This window comes from Abramis brama (assembly GCF_963993115.1).
Source record: "Abramis brama genome assembly, chromosome: 5".
Lineage (NCBI taxonomy): Eukaryota > Metazoa > Chordata > Actinopteri > Cypriniformes > Leuciscidae > Abramis > Abramis brama.
In genome coordinates, this window is record NC_139967.1 from 23,041,905 (window position 1) to 23,061,333 (window position 19,429).

General features: G+C 37.9%; 2 protein-coding genes across 6 annotated transcripts in view; one reads left to right on the forward strand and one right to left on the reverse strand.

The window, feature by feature from the left end:
• The window catches only part of stard8 (StAR related lipid transfer domain containing 8), a 61,034-nt gene extending 59,487 nt beyond the window's left edge, over positions 1–1,547 (forward strand). For all 4 annotated transcript variants that reach the window (XM_084114371.1, XM_084114369.1, XM_084114370.1 and 1 more), the window contains one exon: positions 28–1,547. In XM_084114371.1, coding sequence (XP_083970497.1) covers positions 28–145 — 118 coding nt within the window. In that variant the 3' untranslated portion in view covers positions 146–1,547. The remainder of the gene's footprint in view (positions 1–27) is intronic.
• Positions 1,548–9,161: 7,614 nt separating this feature from the next.
• Positions 9,162–19,429, reverse strand: part of rxfp2l (relaxin family peptide receptor 2, like) — a 43,201-nt gene continuing 32,933 nt past the window's right edge. Inside the window, exons 15-18 of one of the 2 annotated variants that reach the window (XM_084114373.1) lie at positions 18,740–18,969; positions 13,152–13,562; positions 12,288–12,500; positions 9,162–10,032 (exon numbers count right to left, since the gene is read on the reverse strand). In XM_084114373.1, coding sequence (XP_083970499.1) covers positions 9,893–10,032; positions 12,288–12,500; positions 13,152–13,562; positions 18,740–18,969 — 994 coding nt within the window. In that variant the 3' untranslated portion in view covers positions 9,162–9,892. Of the gene's footprint in view, positions 10,033–12,287; positions 12,501–13,151; positions 13,563–18,739; positions 18,970–19,429 lie in introns of those variants that run through there. The other variant, XM_084114374.1, reaches the window with a different exon arrangement.

Here is a 19,429-nt window from a genome sequence, read left to right on the forward strand (position 1 = left end):
TTAATCTTTTGTATTTCTGTTCCACAGGGGGCGCTCTCCTGATTGGTATAATAAAGTGTTCGGCCATCTGTGTGCGATGGAGCTTGCCAGAATACGCAGTTCTTTCCCAGTTCTAACAGCACGAGGACCTGAAACCAAACTCTAAACCCACTTGGGTTAAATCTGAGACTATTTTGTAGGAGAAAGAATAAGAATTATGAGAGTGCAGGTGTAAAACAAAGATGGCTGCGCAAGTCGGAAGGTGGAAAGTAAGAACAGTAGAGAATGTTTTAAACTGGGAATGAATGACAAAGAACACAGTACTGAGTAGAAAAGTAGTTGGACTATGCAAAAAAATTAAACCCATTGTGGTTTTAAAAGCCATGGATGATTAATGTGAAAAAGCTCAAGCTCACAATCATACTGTTGATACTGCGTCTAATCTTGTATGTGTTTTGTTTGTGTAATTGTTTATAAAATCTTTGTCTAATAATCCAGTGTGGTCTGTCAGACCCCTCATTGATTCTCAGGGTAAATGTAAACACATGTTGCTTTTTGACTTGCACAGGAATTTTGTCACGTTGCAATGATAATGACCGGTTGGCAAAGAGAAGCAGCCAGTCATCAAACATTTATAACATCATATGACACGTGATGTGCTGTTATAAGCTCCCTGTGTACTTTGCATTCTGTAGGACACTTTTTGCCATTGAAATGACTAGGAAAAAGTGTCCCAATCAACCCAAATTCTTTTGTCTCCAAACATTTCTGTGTGTTTATGAGTGGTGCTGTTAAGCAAAGTGAGACATCTTCTCCACGGACACAGTACATAACTGATAATCAAAGATAATCTGATGTATGCAGGCCAAATTGCAAATGCAGTTACTTTTGTGACCTCAATCCCTTTCTTCCTTTTCTACCACCCCCCTTTTTAATTTATTTGCGTCAGCCATTTGCATGTGGCAAACTTCATTTGTGAAGTTTTAATAACTTAACGTCTGCATGGAATCCATGGGAATGATATTCAAGAGACTTTCTTAATACAGCTTTACGTTTTTACATTTTTATCTCCCCTAAAGGTAAAAATAATGTTTTATACAATTAGATAATTCTCTTTCTTATCACTGTTCTTATCTGCTATTATTATAAGTCCTAACTGCCTAAGTGCCTATAAGCAACTAAAGAGAAATTTGCGTATGTGTGTTCGTGTTTTGCCTCATAATTGTCGTTAAATCTGTGCTGTTTCACCAGGGCATTATGTAATATCAGTATTTTATTTATTTAAAAGTATAACTGCATTATACATGTTGTTTTAAGTGTACTGCCTTGAAGTGAAATGATTCAAGTGCCACAGTGTGGTTATATGTGCTTTGATTTTAATGTACAGAACTCTGGTCCATTTACCCATAATGTTTAAGTTGTTTCAAGTCTTCCTCTTTTTTGAATGATAATTCAGTGTTAAACACAGGTGTCATTTTTGTTGATTTGATTGTCATTTTCAATCATACTCTCTTGTGTATCGTGCCAACTTAGTCTTTCGTGCAATGAGAATAAAGGAACTTTTCCAGAAAAAATAAAATAAAATTGGTGTTTCTGTTTTGGCTTTTATACAGACAGAAGGTGTTAAGCCTGAAAACAGAATTTAATTCAACTAACAGGTGTCTTGCGGTGAGCAGCTATCCATTTAAATCGCATTGGTGTCCTGCTAGCACTGTAGGACACTTAAGGGCACAGATTTTTTTTGCAAACAAACATGTCAGTAAATGTATTATAGAGCTGGTGATGGAGAACTCCCATTTCTACAAGCTGCTTTTCTACAGTATTTATTCCAAATGAGTTTGATTGATACAGAGTAATGACTAATTCTGAGTCACAGTCTGTGTGCTGACAGTCTGCCCTGTCGCACTGAAAACTCCTTGTGAGCTGTCATTGCTCTGTGGAGATAAAGTGCTCCTTATTTTTGCCTCATTAATTAAAGTGTCTAAAATTGGCCAATTATGCTGTATTGGCAGACTAAAAGGAGACCGTACCCGAGCACCTTTTAATGTTGCATGAGAGTGAATTGTTTTTGAATAGGTCTGAAAATATGTTCAACAATGAGTTGGGTTAGTTAAAGGAAATTCAGTTTGTTTCAAATGTCAGAGTACAGACATCTGTCAAATGCAGAAAGTGAAGTGAAACCTTATAGCCTATCATTACAGGTGCTGAAAGTTGTTTTAAAATGCCCAAAGTTTTTATCCCGAAAGTTCTATTCCCAGATAGTTAAATAATTGTCCTCAGATATCACCCCAATCTCTGTAACAGCTTTAGTTTCTGTAAACAATAAAATAAAAAGATTTGTTTAGCTAATCAGAAGGCATTTGTGGCGTTTTCTACTTGTCGACCATTTGCCGTGTTCACAGCGGGTCGTCCATATGGGTCGCCGGAAGCTTGTACCATGGTGGGTTTGATGAGGGACGGTGCGAACTGACTCACAATTTGAACTGTCAAGAACAGCATGCATATCTAAACATCCTAGAAAAAGAATAGGATGATTAAGGGAAATAAAGAGACCAAAAAGATGACCACCAATGCGAATTCACCCCTGCCCCATCGGAGGTCTGTGCACGACACTGCTGTAGGCTATGCATTCATATTTTTCTCTTGCTTCATAAACAAACTTCGTATCCTGATTTTATCTTAAGACAAAACATTCACAAAAACATGCACAACATAAGAATATCAATGAATGCAACCAAATGCTCAATTTAACCCAAGAAAGAAGTTTGGGCAATAGGAGCCTACAAAATAAACATTGCAACCATTTGCATTTAACCAAACATTGTATTATATAATATATTCAGGGAAAGAGTTTTTCCTTGAAGGACACTCTTCATATAAACTCATTCAACCATGAAAAAAGATGGAAAAAAGATGGAAGAAAGCATGCCAACCCTCCAAAAAAGCTTAAAATGTTCAAAATAGCTATATTGTGTATGTATGTGTATATATATATATATATATATATATATATATATGGATGGATAGATAGATAAGCTGTGAAATTGTTTTTGGCTAGTAGAAGTTCTGAATGGGCGGTAACTTAAAAAATGTGTAGCCAAATTGGCCGGTGAGTGAAAAAGTTAATTTCAAACCTTGATTATTTATTTAGGAAGAAAAAGAGAGCTGGACACCTGGCCATGAGAACTTGATAAACTTCACTGGATAATGGCTGATCAAAAATCTCTCCAAACACACATGCAAGAACTTCAGTCAAATTCTTATCCATGCATGCAATGACAACAGCAAAAACATTACAACTCTACACCACAAGTAATGCATCAGTTACTGGAAAATAAGTTGCACACACTAGGAGCAGTGAGTAGTGAACACACACACACATACCTGGAGCAGTGTATGGTGAACACACACACACACCTGGAGCAGTGAGCATCCACTGCTATGGTGCCCGATTGGGGGCGATTAGGGATTAGGTGCCTTGCTCAAGGGCACCTCAGTGGAGGGGTGGAAGAGAGTGCTGTTCATTCACTCCCCCACCTACATTTTCCGGATGGTATTGAGAATCAAATTAGTAAAAAGTACAATATTTGCCTCTGAGATGTATTGGAGTAAAAGTATAAAGTTGCATTAAATGGAAATACTGAAGTGAAGCAGTAGCTGAAATTCGCACTAATACAGTACATGAGTAAATGTACTTAGTTACATATTCCACCACAAGAAACAGAGCATATGCCCCAGAGGAGACCGAGTCGAGTCAAGTCAGCCTGTTGCTGCAGGATAGAAATGGGAGTACTAAAGAAAGATCAAACTGTGCTAGTTAATAAATGACTAAATTAAGAGTACACACCCCCCACATGTCTATATGATGATTCATGATTTCTGTCCAGTACTTGAACCAGAAATTAAATAATGAAGATGGATCTCAAGTGCAAACTCTAATCTTAAATTTGTATGTATATATTTTTTCTTCTTTTTTTAGATCTATCAACTGAACCATGTAGTAATTACAGCAACATTTTTAGAGGTCCATATTTCTTTTGCACAAGTTCCTATAAACCTAAATAAAATAATCATATTTAGTATTTGGTTGCAGATTCTTTGATTTTGATGAACAAAAATTTCCCTTATACTAAAGATTAAAATCTGCATTTTAAACTCCTAATTATTGTTCAATTTCAAATCCAATATGAGGACAGTGACAAAATAAACACAAATTGATTTAGATCAAATATCTAATGATAAACATTAACTAAAGCAGACTACACAAAATACCTCTATTATTTCAAAATGCAGTCATTTTATCAATTTACCAGCGAGCGTGCTTGTCCCAACTTCCAGTTGATTTGGTATTACCAAAGTCTACTTTAAAGAAATCTCTCTTCAACCCATCATCAGTTTGTAGATCATAACAGGGAAGGATTTGTTTTATGCCCATTGTTCTTCATTTTTCTCTGACTAAAAAAAAAAAAGATCTTGGTTTCCAGTAAAAATATCTAAACATCCATGTAACAAGGTAAATATACCTCCGAAGAAAAATACATGAGGACCAATGTCTACTTGAGCAAGGCACTTACAATGAACCCAGCAATCCCCAGGTGAGGGTTTCCCATTTCAAAATGACTTTGGCAGGGTTCGTACACTTTTTCCAAGGTCAAATTCAAGCACTTTTCAAGCACTTTCCAGGTCCATTTTAAAGCTTTTTCCAGCACCTTACACTACCGTAAATTACATACCAATACATACTTAAAATTATTATTTAGTGTTTTTATCACATCAAAAGAGATAAACAGCCAAATGTTTCATAATAGCAGAGGGCTGCACGATATTGAAGAAAAATGAGATATGCGATAACTCATTAAATAATGCGATATTCAATATGCGATACGATAATGCTTAAAGTGTGTCAAATTAACTTAAATTATCTTTAAAATATCTTTAAAATGATATAACCTACACATACGTGTTTCACATTCTTTTTGTGATAAGAAAATATCCCTACAACTTCAAGACATTGAACATCAGTGTTTTACTGTAGCATAAGAAGTGTTATTTTAACATCACTGGGGTTTAGGGGTTCAGGTTATCCTATTCCTACATTAGGTTTATTTAACAACAGAAACTGATTAATCAAATGTAAAAATAAACACTGCTTAGTTTTCACTGCATGAATTAAATATACTGATTCTTATTAAAGCTACAAAAGTTATTCAGCCAAAAGCAGTGAGTGATTTTCTTTGTCTTTTGTTCATGACCCCAGTTATTGCAAGCCGTTGCGATAATACATTTGCAATATTTCGATATATTGTGCAGCCCTAATATTTAAGCCAATCACAAGTTTTATTCTTCAAAATGTATCACTAAGTATGAATAATATACTTTTCATTATATTAATGTCCAAATATTGCTTACCAGATAATGTGATTTATAGGCTGTAAAACTGAATTAATTTCAAATATGAAGACTTAGAAATATTTGACAGGCCTTCCCGTTTTGGGACACATTCTTGATATAGACAAGGTCTGAACAATATCTGAGTGCACAGGCACCTGCCTGATAAATGTATTTCATTGCCAAGATGTCTTGGGCCAAGACATAACGTTATACATTTACTGGAATAGAGCAGTGTAAATATTGCATAGGACCATCCTAAACCTTACAGTAACAGTATACTACTTATGACACTGACTGATTTCAGTTCAGCAATTAACGACTGTTGTTATGCACTGGGCTAACGTTTGCAGGTTAATTTGCACGTTACAGTTCTGTAATTTTGGCAATGTTCACTGCATATTCCACAAATGAACATAACGGACATGCAATACTTACATTACATTATCACACCAAGTACTTTCAGTCACTAATGGCCCTTTCAGATAGGACGCGGACCGCGCTGCGCTATGAAATGAAACCGATATATTTCAATGGCTTGCGCCGCGCGACTCGGACCAAAGCGGAGCGGAGCTCAGCGGTCAAAGTTTAAAATAGTTCAACTGTTGCCGCTGCGTGGCCAATAAAAACGGTGCATCCAAACAACCGCGGAAATCAAAATGAAAACTCCGCCTGGCCAGCGTAACGCAAATCAATCTGTATCTGATTCTGAAGGGCTACATTTTTTTCTCCATTTAATAATGAACTATTTCGTCAGAAAGATATTTCTTGTGAAAGAAATACAGTTACAAATTCAAGCATTTTAAAGCATTTTAATCAAAATTCAAGAACTTTCAAGGATTTCAAGCACCCGTACGAACCCTGCTTTGGATATCAAAGTATGTGCTGAATTAAGAAAAATATAATGTCCTGTTGATCCACTGAAGCGGTTTCCTGTTCTTTTGAGCAGCTTGGCTCGAAGCCTGTCACAGGCTAGTGGTCTTTTGGAGTGTAATTAAAGGTAGGGTAGGTAGGATTTTTATAAAAAACTTTTTGTTCAAATTTGTTTAAATTGTGTTTATATACCAATACATAATTAAAATGTAAGTGCTCTGAAAAAGAGAGTTTAAAAATCGAGTGACTGTAGACCTTTTAATCTTCAATAAACACAGCTCATTATTTCCATCCGGGACGAAACAATTGATTGGTTTGGGCGACTGTCACTCACTCTCGCAACCAAGGCTACCACCACTATTGCTAGATCTGCCCATATGCGCGCGCACCCGTTTGATTTGAGGGGGGTGCAAGAGAGGCGCGGAACCTACGAAGAGTAAAATTATGGCAGAGAAAAAGAGCATTCAAAATTCAAAGCACCTGCATATGCAGTCAGCGAAGGCAAACAAGGCAAAAACTACTTCCTCGGACCCTGGTTGCCCGCACTCTTGAACGACCTCCTCTGCTTCGCCCTCGACCCCGGACCTGTCCTTGGACCGACGATGCGGTACTTGTCACCGGAGTGTAACATTAGTCCTCATCAGAGTCAACAATGTTTTCATCATGTAAACTCTTACATGCAAAACACCGTATATGTTATGACTCTTACACGAAATTCACCTTCATCACAGTTTAACTGATGGTAATGGAAAAACGTGCATCAATGCAACCTGTTTTTAGCTTTGCCTTATAAATATAGCTCGTTACCTATAGCCTAAATATAGCTCGTTACCGAATCAAACAAAATATATTTTAAACTTTACCAGTATCGATATGCTAGCTTGATTGTGAGTACTAAAAGCCATCTTATTTGTTTATATTTATATAGTGATAAAGTTAGGTATTTTATTACATGTGATTCTGACATGATGTCACTGCATGCACTGCGCTCCTTCCTCTCCGCTCCTCTCAGGTAAATAAATGCGTCTTCCTGAGCCTGAGCATTTGGCGTCACACGTTCATGTGTTTTGGGGGCGTGGCTTTGGAAGGAGCCCAGAAGGGAGGGGGTGGAGTGAATGGAAATAATTAGCTGTGTTTACAACAGTCGTGAGAGGTCTACAGACACTCGATTTTTATACTCTCTTTTTCAGAGTACTTATATTTTAATTATGTATTGGTATATAAAGACAGTTTAAACAAATTTGGAATGTTTTTTTTTTTTTTAGAAAAATCCTACCTACCCTACCTTTAATTTCCTTTGTGCTTCCTCTGTGTTATCTCCAGCTACAGGTTAAAATGTAACACTGAGAAAAAAAAAATAGATTAATTTGACTCCCTTTGAAAAATTGCCTGTAGCAGTTGGTGTGGCAGGTTTCACATATGCATTCTGCAAGTTTTATTCACGTGGTCACAAATGAGGTTGGTTTTAATTCAATGCGCTGTTCACACTCTCACTCTCTCGCTCGTTTTCTCTCTCTCACACCCTGTCCTTTTCTCTTTTCAGTATTGATTGTGCCTCATCTGTTGTATCAATTAGATCAGTGGTTCCCAAACCTGTCCTGAAGGACCCCCAACACTGCACGTTTTCTTTGTCTCCCTAATCAAACACACCTGATTCAACTCATCAGCTCATTATCACATGGGTTAATGAGCTGATGAGTTGAATCAGGTGTGTTTGATTAGGGAGACAAAGAAAACGTGCAGTGTTGGGGGTCCTTCAGGACAGGTTTGGGAACCACTGGATTAGATAAATAGATTTTCTGATAGCTTGGTTGGCTCAGGTGGCAGAAAAAGTAATGGAGGCCACATTTCAGGCCTGTTTGAAAATATTTCTTGTATTGTAGTTTGTTAAATCAGACTATACCTGAATCAATGACAGCTGACCATACTGGGTAAATTTTTTGTAACTGCTAAATGAAGCATTAGCTGTTACTGATACAGCATTATAAACATAATGGTTGCATTTGAATCGATCCGAGGTCATTATAAACATGATTAAAATTAGCTTCATTGGCTGATTTGAGGACCTGTTGAAAATTATAGGTGGTAAATCAAAACAAAGCCTAGCGTCAGCCTCAGCCTCGGATCATGGCATGCCCACGGTCTGATGTATATAGCTCACAACTCTGGGTTATTGATCTATCTAAAAAGTGTGCTTGCAGGTACAACGAGCACTTAATTTGCCATAATTTGCTGGTTAGTGGCATAACATCTTTGAAAGGGATTCAGATTTTTGTTTAAAGCCACTTTGCAGCAAGTAAGATTTCTCCCACAATTTAAAGACATGCAGGACAGGTGAATTGAAAAGAGTGTGAGTGTGAATGTGTATGTTAGACCTGCGATGGACTGGTCAAAGGGTGTTTTCATGCCTATAGCTCGAGCTTACACCTGCCTGTAATTTTCAAGATGTTGATTAGCTTGTTCAGGTGTGTTTGTTTAGAATTGGAGCTCAACTCTTCAGGACAGTGGACCAGCAAGAACAGAAGTGAAGAACCCTGGTCTAGTGCATGCAAAAGAAAACACAATTACATTTTTTACTAAGAATGTGTTCTGTCAGTGTGTGAACCGTTTTTTAACAGAATACATTAACATTTTGGTAAGACTATGTTGTCAGACTTTATGAGACTAAACAAAGTCTTAACCCCTAACCTTCAGCTGTGAAGGGTCCAGCTCAGTAAACAGATGACTGTCCTGGGATGGTTTTTTTTTTTAGTAAGACTGTGGGGTCCAGGGAGATCAATGAACTTCTTTATTTAGTAAAGCTGCTCTCTGCTAATGAAGTCTATCCTAAGTCTTTCTTAAAAGACATCCTCTAAAAGTTGATTTTGTGGTAAGATATAAAATATGTCAGTGCAAGGAGTTAGTGCTGCCAAACAGGTGTTGTGTAATGAAATATAATGAAATAATTATCATTTATTCATTGCAATAATTTGAGTTTTATATTCATTTTACATATTGTAGACAACTGACAAATTACAGAAGACAAATGAAAGCGGTGCGTTTCATAAATAATACACTCACACAATAAAAGAGCAATTTGGAACAAAAGTATAATTTGATACCAGCGTGAACACCATAATGATCTGAATTTTGGATTAAGTGCTATGATTGGTTATTTTTGGTCTCTCTGGACATTTTCTATCCTGACAGTATGCAAATGCCATATTTGCTTCTTTGTTTTCCATTCACATCCAAACAAGCAAACAAAAATGCAATTAAATCAGTCGGAAGGGTTCCAATCCTCAGCCCGCCGGGTCCGTCCTGAACCTCTGACAGCAGCAGAGTTTGGCTTTCCCTGCGTACGCATGCACTGCTCCAGGTCTATATGACAGTTGAAGTTTAATAGGTTTGTGTGTAATTTCTTTGTTTTTCAATAAGGCTTGGTATTACATATTAATTGCATAAGTATATATTGTTTACGACGGTCTGCTGGTTAATGTGGTCATGTGTGCTCTCATTTCTTCACCCCTGCAGGCTCTTGTAAGCCTCATTAGCTTGTGCTGAGGATGAGAACATCGTGTGTGTGTGATCATTATTCGGTCATCTATTAACATTTTATTCCTCATGGAATATTAATCTCAGAGCATGTGCATATGCATAGTGTGTGTTTGTGTCAGTTAGTCTGCTGGCAGCGAAATTTCAGACACTGTTTAAGTCTCTGCTGAAAAGCGCTGGTTGTGATAGTGTACAGGATGGGGTTCAGGGCGCTGTTTATTGGAAGGATAAAAATCACCACCCACAGAATGATGGTGCCTGGAGGAGACAGGGAGAAAGAGAAAGAAAGTTCAGATTAAACCGTGTTGTCCAAGGGAAGAACTGCAAAGCCATTCTAGCTGATAAGTGTCCATGTGTGCTCATGGTGGTTGAATGTCTAATCCTCTTTCTGCCCGGGGTTTCAGCTCCTCAGCCATCGACTAACCAAAATGTGCCTCTTTGCTCAGACCGGTTACTTGCATCACTTGCATGTTTCGAAAATGACATTTGTCTACAGATTTTTACAAGGAGTATACAGGTAAATCTGGATTTAGGCTTAAAGGATTCAGCATAAAGGAAAAAAATTCAAATGGCTTATTGTGTCTTGATAAAGTCAACAGCTCACTTGGTTCTTTTGGTCCAGACATTTAGGCTCAATCCCAATTCTATTTTATACCCCTTCGCCTACCCCTTACCCTTGCCCCTTGAAACAGAGTGTCAAGGCGTAGGGGTGAAAATATTCCCCTAAGAAATGGGACACCACTACTACATCGTTACATGTCATTATACATCGATCGTCGCTAGTGCCTACGTCACAGGAGATGCGCCAATGTTTATCACAAACTTCCAAGATGCCATCGACAGCTGTAGTCTTGCGTGAGTTACAGCTATTTTTTTGCATTTTTCTTCTGAAGTTTGCAGAAAACAACGGAGATTATGATATCTTCAACGCCTATTGCTGCGTTCACACCAAACGCGAATAGAGCGTCTGGCGCGAGTGATTTCAATGTTAAGACGCGTTTACGCGCGTCTGGAGGTCTTGCGGCTCGAATGAGGCGTTTAGCGCGGCGCGGTGGACGCAAATTCGCCTCATTCGCGCGTCCACTTCGCTTCAAACTTTTGCTTTTTACACGCGTCATATTGTTAACGAACTTTAACGATTTTTTTGCAACCGTTTCTTTGAAGAACATGACCGTAAACACAAGATTGAATGTGACATAAAGAAAATGATTATTGGCTGTCATGTTGCCTCTGTAGCCGGTGTATGCAGGTACATTTCTCATACCCCTTCGTTTGAAGTGTGGTCCTGAAAAATCTTCGTTTCAAGGGCTATCTGGCCCTTCCCCTTACCCCTACCCCTCCAACCAAAAGAGAATCGAGACAGCCCTACCCCTTCACGGGAACGCGCAAAACGGAGGGGTAGGGCCAAGGGGTAGGGGCAAGGGGTGAATTGGGATTGAGCCTAAGTCCTGGTTTACTTAGCGAACACACTGTCATTTTTAACACCAAACTTAAAGAAAAAAAAAAAAGCTTTTATGAGTATATTTTGTGGCAGAACTTACCGGGCATGCGCTCAGTGTATGTGCATACATATGATGGTATTTATTTTTACCAGCTGAGAACTAATGAAGAGTTTGTCCTTTTTAGGCTCTCATCTCATGACATCATGTTTTTGGTTTGTTTAGATGTCTTTGGTCTGTGTTGCGTTCATATTATGGTCAAACCACACCAGAGTTTGTTTGGAAGTGGACCAAGACACACCTTTTCAGGCGTTTCGGTCCGCTTGTTTAGCGCGCACCAGGGTCCGGATGGCAAATGAACCGCACTAACAGTGCAATTGCACCAGAGTTTGTTTTAATTGAACCAAACCAGCCAAGTGTGAACACACCCTAAGACCTGTAATTCCCCTAGAAAAGATACCATACTCGTAAAAAAAAAAGTTAATATTCTTTAAAATTTTGCAACTTTTAATTGATTTAATGAAGAAAATGCCAGTAGACAAGATCGTTTCACCCTTTAAATAATCTGAAATTATATATCTGTACATCTGTTGTATACCATATGGTATATGTAAACCTGTCCTTTTAAGAGTATTGCCCCAATGATAAGCTGCTGTACAGTTTTTGCAACAAAAAAAAATCCTATTTTTTTGTGGGTGCATGTGTATAATTTTCAGTTGTGGATGTGTAGATGCAATCGTGCAATGTTTTATTAAAGTTCACAAATAAATAAATAAAAAGTAAAATCAATATCTACTGGAGCAGAGATCAAATCTAATTTTAAAGCTCTGTAAATCCTGCCGTATGCATCGAACATGCACAAGAACAAAGCAGGGTGATTATAGTGTTATTGACTGGAAATCAGGCCAAGCAGCCATTTAGTTCTTATTTCACCATTTAATATTTATGAGTTGCCTCATTAAGATCATTAGCTAATGTGCAGCCAAACTGCGGTCACAGCAATTATGAGTTAAGACACACTCATAAAAACCTGCCAGTGTGTTCTCTCAGACATATTAGCTTGTGTTTGCTTACCTGCGATATGTACTCTTAGCAGTGATAATATCTTCAAGAGGAAGATGGGGATCCAGCACATGGCATCAGTGAACACAATGAAGAAAAAGCGTTTTGCGATAGCGACTTCCCGATCATATACTGTCTGCCGGGCTGACTTTGCCGTTTTCTGGACAGAGAAAAACATACTGGAGTAGGAGAATACGATCACCATGAAACCCAGCAGATTCAGACCTGACAGAGAAACACAGACATAAATCTTCAGTAACATCGAGCAAAAAGTGTTTCACCAAGTTAGCCTTTTTATGCATTAGCCTATATTGTTTTCTTTTTTTGTCTTTGGACTGGTGCAGTATTGCATGACTTAGTGTTTTTCCAGTATAAACAATTACTGTTACATCCTCAAAATCTACTTGGGGAGCAATATATACATTTCTTTTTATATTTAAATTTTTATTTTAAGAAAATAGACTTGTAGGCCTATTTATATTAGGTTTTCAGACAATAAATTTTGAATTACGCTTTCTTACTCCTTTGAAAAAGAAATAAATGGAAATGGGGAAATTGAAATAAACTAAATTCATTACATAATTTAGCACGTTCTGAGGGTATTTAGCTACGTTTGTTAGAAAATGAGAAATATAGTTATTAAGAGCATTGTTTTTTACTGAGTTCAGTGACTGACCAGTGGTGGTTGCAACCAGGATAATTTTCTGAGTTTAATTTATGAAAGCTTTTTGTAACCGAGCATTGTTAAATCTCTAGGGAAATTCGGTAAAATTATTCAATAATCCTGCAAAGAGACACACACACACACACACACTGGCATATCTAGGTCTCAAACGTAGTGCAAAATTTTCACACTCCGGTGCCCTCTGGCCTCACCGAGAAAGATGGCTGTAGAGTAGCATCTGGCACCAGGTTTCTCTGTCTGGTCTGAATGAAGAGGGAAACACACTCCATTCCGCCCATAAAAATTCCCAAATGTCTGTTTATCCCAGAAGGGAATAACGGCAATGATAAATCCTAGCAGCCAGATGAAGGTCAGTGAGCAGAGTGTCTGTTTTCGTCCAGCACGGTAATGCTGGAATGGGAAGACGATGCACAGGTACTTCTCTAGTGTCATGTAGGTCAACATCATGACGGATACCTCTGTGGACAACATGGCCAGTGAGCCAATCAGCTGGCAGGACAGGCTCTCCATCCATATCTGAGCATGGCGGTTGTACTCGCCACAATACTTGATATCAAAGGCACCGATGAAAAGCAGATACACGCCCATGAGACAGTCTGCACCTATTAGAGATAAACACACATCTTAATACGGGATTTTAAAAAAGCTCATCAAACTCTCAATCCATTGCCATCCATTCATCCTCATCCATTTGCCCATCTGTCCATGCAACCATTTGCCTTTTGTCCATCTGCCAAACTTTCATCCATCCTTTCACCTGTTCATGCATCGGCACATCCATTCCAGTGTTGTTGGTAATTAAAATAAATTTGAAAGAAAATATAAATATTGGATGAATATTTAAAAAATGTTGCCTTGGAAACTAACTGAAAAAAGTAAGTTTAAGTACTAAAATTGATAAAACTATAGGTGAAAAAAAACAACAAAGACAAATAAAAATGAAAAAACAATACTAAACCATAAATGAAAATGAAAACTGAAAAGCTGAAAATAAAAGCTAACTAGAAAAATTATTAAATACTGTAATAGTATATAAAAGCACTGATCCATTTATATATCTATCCATCCATAATCCATCAGTCAGTCATGTCAGTCTATTGCTTTCTGCTATGTTTATTTCTGGTAGTGTGTGGTCAAGCCTGTCTCTTTTCTTTTTGCGGTTTCTCTATATTTGTGCGTCCTAGAAACCTGCAGAGCAGTAGATTCAGTTAATAGTTAGCAAGCACCAAATCACTCACACCCTTTTATTCACTGCACTCCCTCCAAATCATCTTCCCTTCCCTTACAGATGTCTCTTCCCTTACAGATGTCTCTCAGGGCATCCGAGACATGTCATCTGAGGGGGCGGCAGGTTTTGATAATTTAAGAGAGCGACTTGTCCTTTCAACTCTTTGTGGGTTAAAAAAACTGCACCTATCCAGCCATCTGTTCATCCATCTTTCTCTTTTCAGCCCCCTGTCTGCTATCTCTTTCCATCACTGAGAGACAGATTAGTCCTCAGACTCTTATCCCCAGCTGAACAGGTCTAGATATCACACTCTGATCCAACCTTTTCTAATAAAAGTTTTTATGTTGCTGCAGTGCGTGAGGTCATACACAAGTCAGCAAACTCTTTGTGTGTGTGTGTGTGTGTGTGTGTGTGTGTGTGTGTGTGTGTGTGTGTGTGTGTGTAAAAATACAGACTGTTGTAATTATTTATCTGCCCAGTGGGGAGGCAAGAGTGTGTGTGTTTTGATGTTTATTAAAAGCTTGTGATACTGCATAGATGTATAATTTAGTTTCTGGGCTGTGTATTGATGTATATAATTAGCTGAGTGTGTATAATGGAAAGTGTGTGTGTGTGTAAATGCTGCAATTAGAGGGAACTACGACCCTTTAAGCCTGTTTGTCTGACACCCGTGAACTTCTAAAATTAGACCCTGCACTCACACACTACCATTTCCGAAAGCAAACAAACAACTTTTTCATTACGAACTTTGAATCACTTTAAATAAGTAGATGAATATATATGTCAACACAAAATCAAATACACCTATATTTACTATTAGTACACATACTTACCCCAATTATTCAGGGTTGTGATTCTTTTATATACCTTTATATTCAATCAAAGCATTGTTGTGGGAAAAGACAGCCGTTATTATTATTTTATGTAATATTTAATAATGTAATTTTTTCCTTTGAGCTATCTTGGTATAATTCATTTCTTGACAGGCTTAATCCTGTCTGGTGCCCATTTTAATTATTTTGCATTATTTAGCAAGTAATTTATTTTGTGGGCTGTCATGTTACACAGCAAGGATGCGTTAAATTTATAAAAAAGTGAAAAAGTGACAATAACATTGTTAAAAGAAAATCTAATTTAAAAAAAACAAACCATTTTTTTAAACATTTTATTCATCAAAAAAGCCTGAAAAAATGCATCACGGTTTTCAAATCAGCATATTAGAATGTTTTTTGAAGGATCATGTGGCACTAGAAGACTGGAGTAATGATGCTGGAAATTCAGATTCGCCATCACATGAATAAAGTGCATTTTAAAATGAATAAAAATAGATTTTTAAACAGTTATTTTAATTTGTAATGTTTAACAATATTACTGTTTTGACTGTATATATATATATATATATATATATATATATATACAGTGAGGAAAATAAGTATTTGAACACCCTGCTATTTTGCAAGTTCTCCCACTTAGAAATCATGGAGGGGTCTGAAATTGTCATCGTAGGTGCATGTCCACTGTGAGAGACATAATCTAAAAAACTAAATCCAGAAATCACAATGTATGATTTTTTAACTATTTATTTGTATGATACAGCTGCAAATAAGTATTTGAACACCTGAGAAAATCAATGTTAATATTTGGTACAGTAGCCTTTGTTTGCAATTACAGAGGTCAAACGTTTCCTGTAGTTTTTCACCAGGTTTGCACACACTGCAGGAGGGATTTTGGCCCACTCCTCCACACAGATCTTCTCTAGATCAGTCAGGTTTCTGGGCTGTCACTGAGAAACACGGAGTTTGAGCTCCCTCCAAAGATTCTCTATTGGGTTTAGGTCTGGAGACTGGCTAGGCCACGCCAGAACCTTGATATGCTTCTTACAGAGCCACTCCTTGGTTATCCTGGCTGTGTGCTTCGGGTCATTGTCATGTTGGGAGACCCAGCCTCGACCCATCTTCAGTGCTCTAACTGAGGGGAAGGAGGTTGTTCCCCAAAATCTCGCAATACATGGCCCCGGTCATCCTCTCCTTAATACAGTGCAGTCGCCCTGTCCCATGTGCAGAAAAACACCCCCAAAGCATGATGCTACCACCCCCATGCTTCACAGTAGGGATGGTGTTCTTGGGATGGTACTCATCATTCTTCTTCCTCCAAACACGTTTAGTGGAATTATGACCAAAAAGTTCTATTTTGGTCTCATCTGACCACATGACTTTCTCCCATGACTCCTCTGGATCATCCAAATGGTCATTGGCAAACTTAAGACGGGCCTTGACATGTGCTGGTTTAAGCAGGGGAACCTTCCGTGCCATGCATGATTTCAAACCATGACGTCTTAGTGTATTACCAACAGTAACCTTGGAAACGGTGGTCCCAGCTCTTTTCAGGTCATTGACCAGCTCCTCCCGTGTAGTTCTGGGCTGATTTCTCACCTTTCTTAGGATCATTGAGACCCCACGAGGTGAGATCTTGCATGGAGCCCCAGTCCGAGGGAGATTGACAGTCATGTTTAGCTTCTTCCATTTTCTAATGATTGCTCCAACAGTGGACCTTTTTTCACCAAGCTGCCTGGCAATTTCCCCGTAGCCCTTTCCAGCCTTGTGGAGGTGTACAATTTTGTCTCTAGTGTCTTTGGACAGCTCTTTGGTCTTGGCCATGTTAGTAGTTGGATTCTTACTGATTGTATGGGGTGGACAGGTGTCTTTATGCAGCTAACGACCTCAAACAGGTGCATCTAATTTAGGATAATAAATGGAGTGGAGGTGGACGTTTTAAAGGCAGACTAACAGGTCTTTGAGGGTCAGAATTCTAGCTGATAGACAGGTGTTCAAATACTTATTTGCAGCTGTATCATACAAATAAATAGTTAAAAAATCATATATTGTGATTTCTGGATTTTGTTTTTTAGATTATGTCTCTCACAGTGGACATGCACCTACGATGACAATTTCAGACCCCTCCATGATTTCTAAGTGGGAGAACTTGCAAAATAGCAGGGTGTTCAAATACTTATTTTCCTCACTGTATATATAAACAGCATTAGCGAGCATAAGAGATTTCTTTTAAAAACACAAAAAAATCGTACCAACCACAAACTTTTGAAATATAGCCGTGTATAAAATAATATTTAATGAAAATCTAAAAAAGGTCTTGCAGTCTAATGTTAACCATATTCAGGTCTAGCTTCAATCTGGTTTAGAAAGTCTCTTCCATGATCCAATCATTGATAAAATCGAGTCTTACCTCATGTCATTTTTCTTGTTGAATATCGTCAACTATTTTAGATTGGGGTTTTTTCAATCTAAAATATTACAAAGTAAAATGGATTGCGAAGACCATTTCATGTTGACCGTTTTTTGTTTTTTGTTTGTTAAAGGGCATATTGCAGGTAAAAAAAAAATCTAAATGAATATATAACCGTGTATGAAAATATCATATGAAAAGATAATGCAGGATTTAAAATGTTTTAAAACGACATAAGGACACCAATTTAGTAGATAAAGTGAGCGTTTCTTTGACTGCTCGTAAAAAACGCTTTTTTTCAACATCGCGTCATTTTACGTCACATGAGGGAGATGTGTGCTGTGCTCTGCCGCAGCTCAGTGCAGAGTAGGTTGGTATTCAGTAAGAGCGGTCGTGAGTCAGTGTGTTTTCAGTAGTTTTTGTATTTCAATTTATCATCGTCATGGTAAATTATTGTGTTTGTGGAGCTTGCAAAAACTCCAGCCTGTTAGGACATCGAGTCCACCGGTTTCCTAACAAGAAAAGGGACGGTGCTATCTTTCGTGCCTGGGCGCGGTTTGTGCAGGTGAAGAGACGGGATTTCTCTTCCGCGTCGGCTTCGGAAAACGAAAACTGAGCTACTCGTTATTGTGTTTGTGTGGGCCGTTTATCAGTTTGGACCAGTGCAGCGCGAGCCTGATCAAGCAACACTGTTACTGCGAGATCCAGTAAATAAAGCATTTGAATTCACCACTGAAGTAATAACATCGCTGCGAGATCTAGTGAGAAATATTCACATTTCTCCGTTATTAACGGATCAAACAGCACTGACGTGGAAACCAGGAATAAACTGTGCAATGAATGAACTGTCCAGTGTCCTCAGCGTCCGAAACGTCTTGCGATCCATTATTTCCGTTGTTTGAATCGACCGCTCTCCCTCATGCGACGTCACGCCCGCCACGCCCATTTTTAGATGCGGAAGTAAAATTTTCTCACAAAAACGACTCCAGAAGCCACTGTAGCGCATTTAGAAGTTTTTTTTTAAAGAAAATCTAGTTCCTACATTATTTTTTTATACATTGACTCATTGGGTCTTCTAACCTGCAATATGCCCTTTAAGCATTTTAGTTGATTGTATTGTGGATGTGTAGAAATGTCACTCTTATCTGATGTAGTCAGAATGGGTACATTGAGTTCATAAGTTTTTGTGTCTCACTGTTTAATGCATGAAATGGATTTTGACTGATTGATCACTTAGCTTCACTGGGGTTGAGTAGAATCCTGCATATTGGTTTTGTCACGCTCATGTTTGATGTATAATGTACTTACAGCAGAGGGATTTGATGGCCATGGTGTGATGTTGATTCTCTGAAGCAATGCAGGACCGCAGACAGATGACGAAGATATTTCCGAAGCAAATGATGAAGGCGACAACCCAGACAAACACGCGCAGGATGATGTTTGCAAGCAGATTCTCAAAGGACGAGATTCCATCTGTGTTTGGTTTGCAGCTCCGCACGTTGGGAGAATATCCACAGAATTCAAAACGCTTAAAATAACTAAAATTATCCAACACATAAATGACAGAAAAAGAGAACAGAAAAGCACATTTGTTTTACACATAACTGCATACTTAATTAATAATCATATAAAAAAGATATTAAAAACATTAATGGAATTGCTTATGCCATTCTGAGGCAACATTGAGGCAATATTCAAGAACCAGTTTGTAAACAAATCATTCAGATGGGATTTGTGAACTAAATTAACCAATTCATTGAATATATATATATATATATATATATATATATATATATATAAATAATTGTTTACAAATTGAACATTGTTATTTCTCTCATGACTTTCAATGCTTTTCAATATTTCAGTGTTACACAAAGCTTTCATATGGCTTCAGTGAACTGAAGTCATATGAACCACTTCAAGTTTAAGAATCATTCACTTTAATTTTATGGAAAAGAATAGTCAGGATATTCGGTAGCACTTTATTTTACAGTCCTG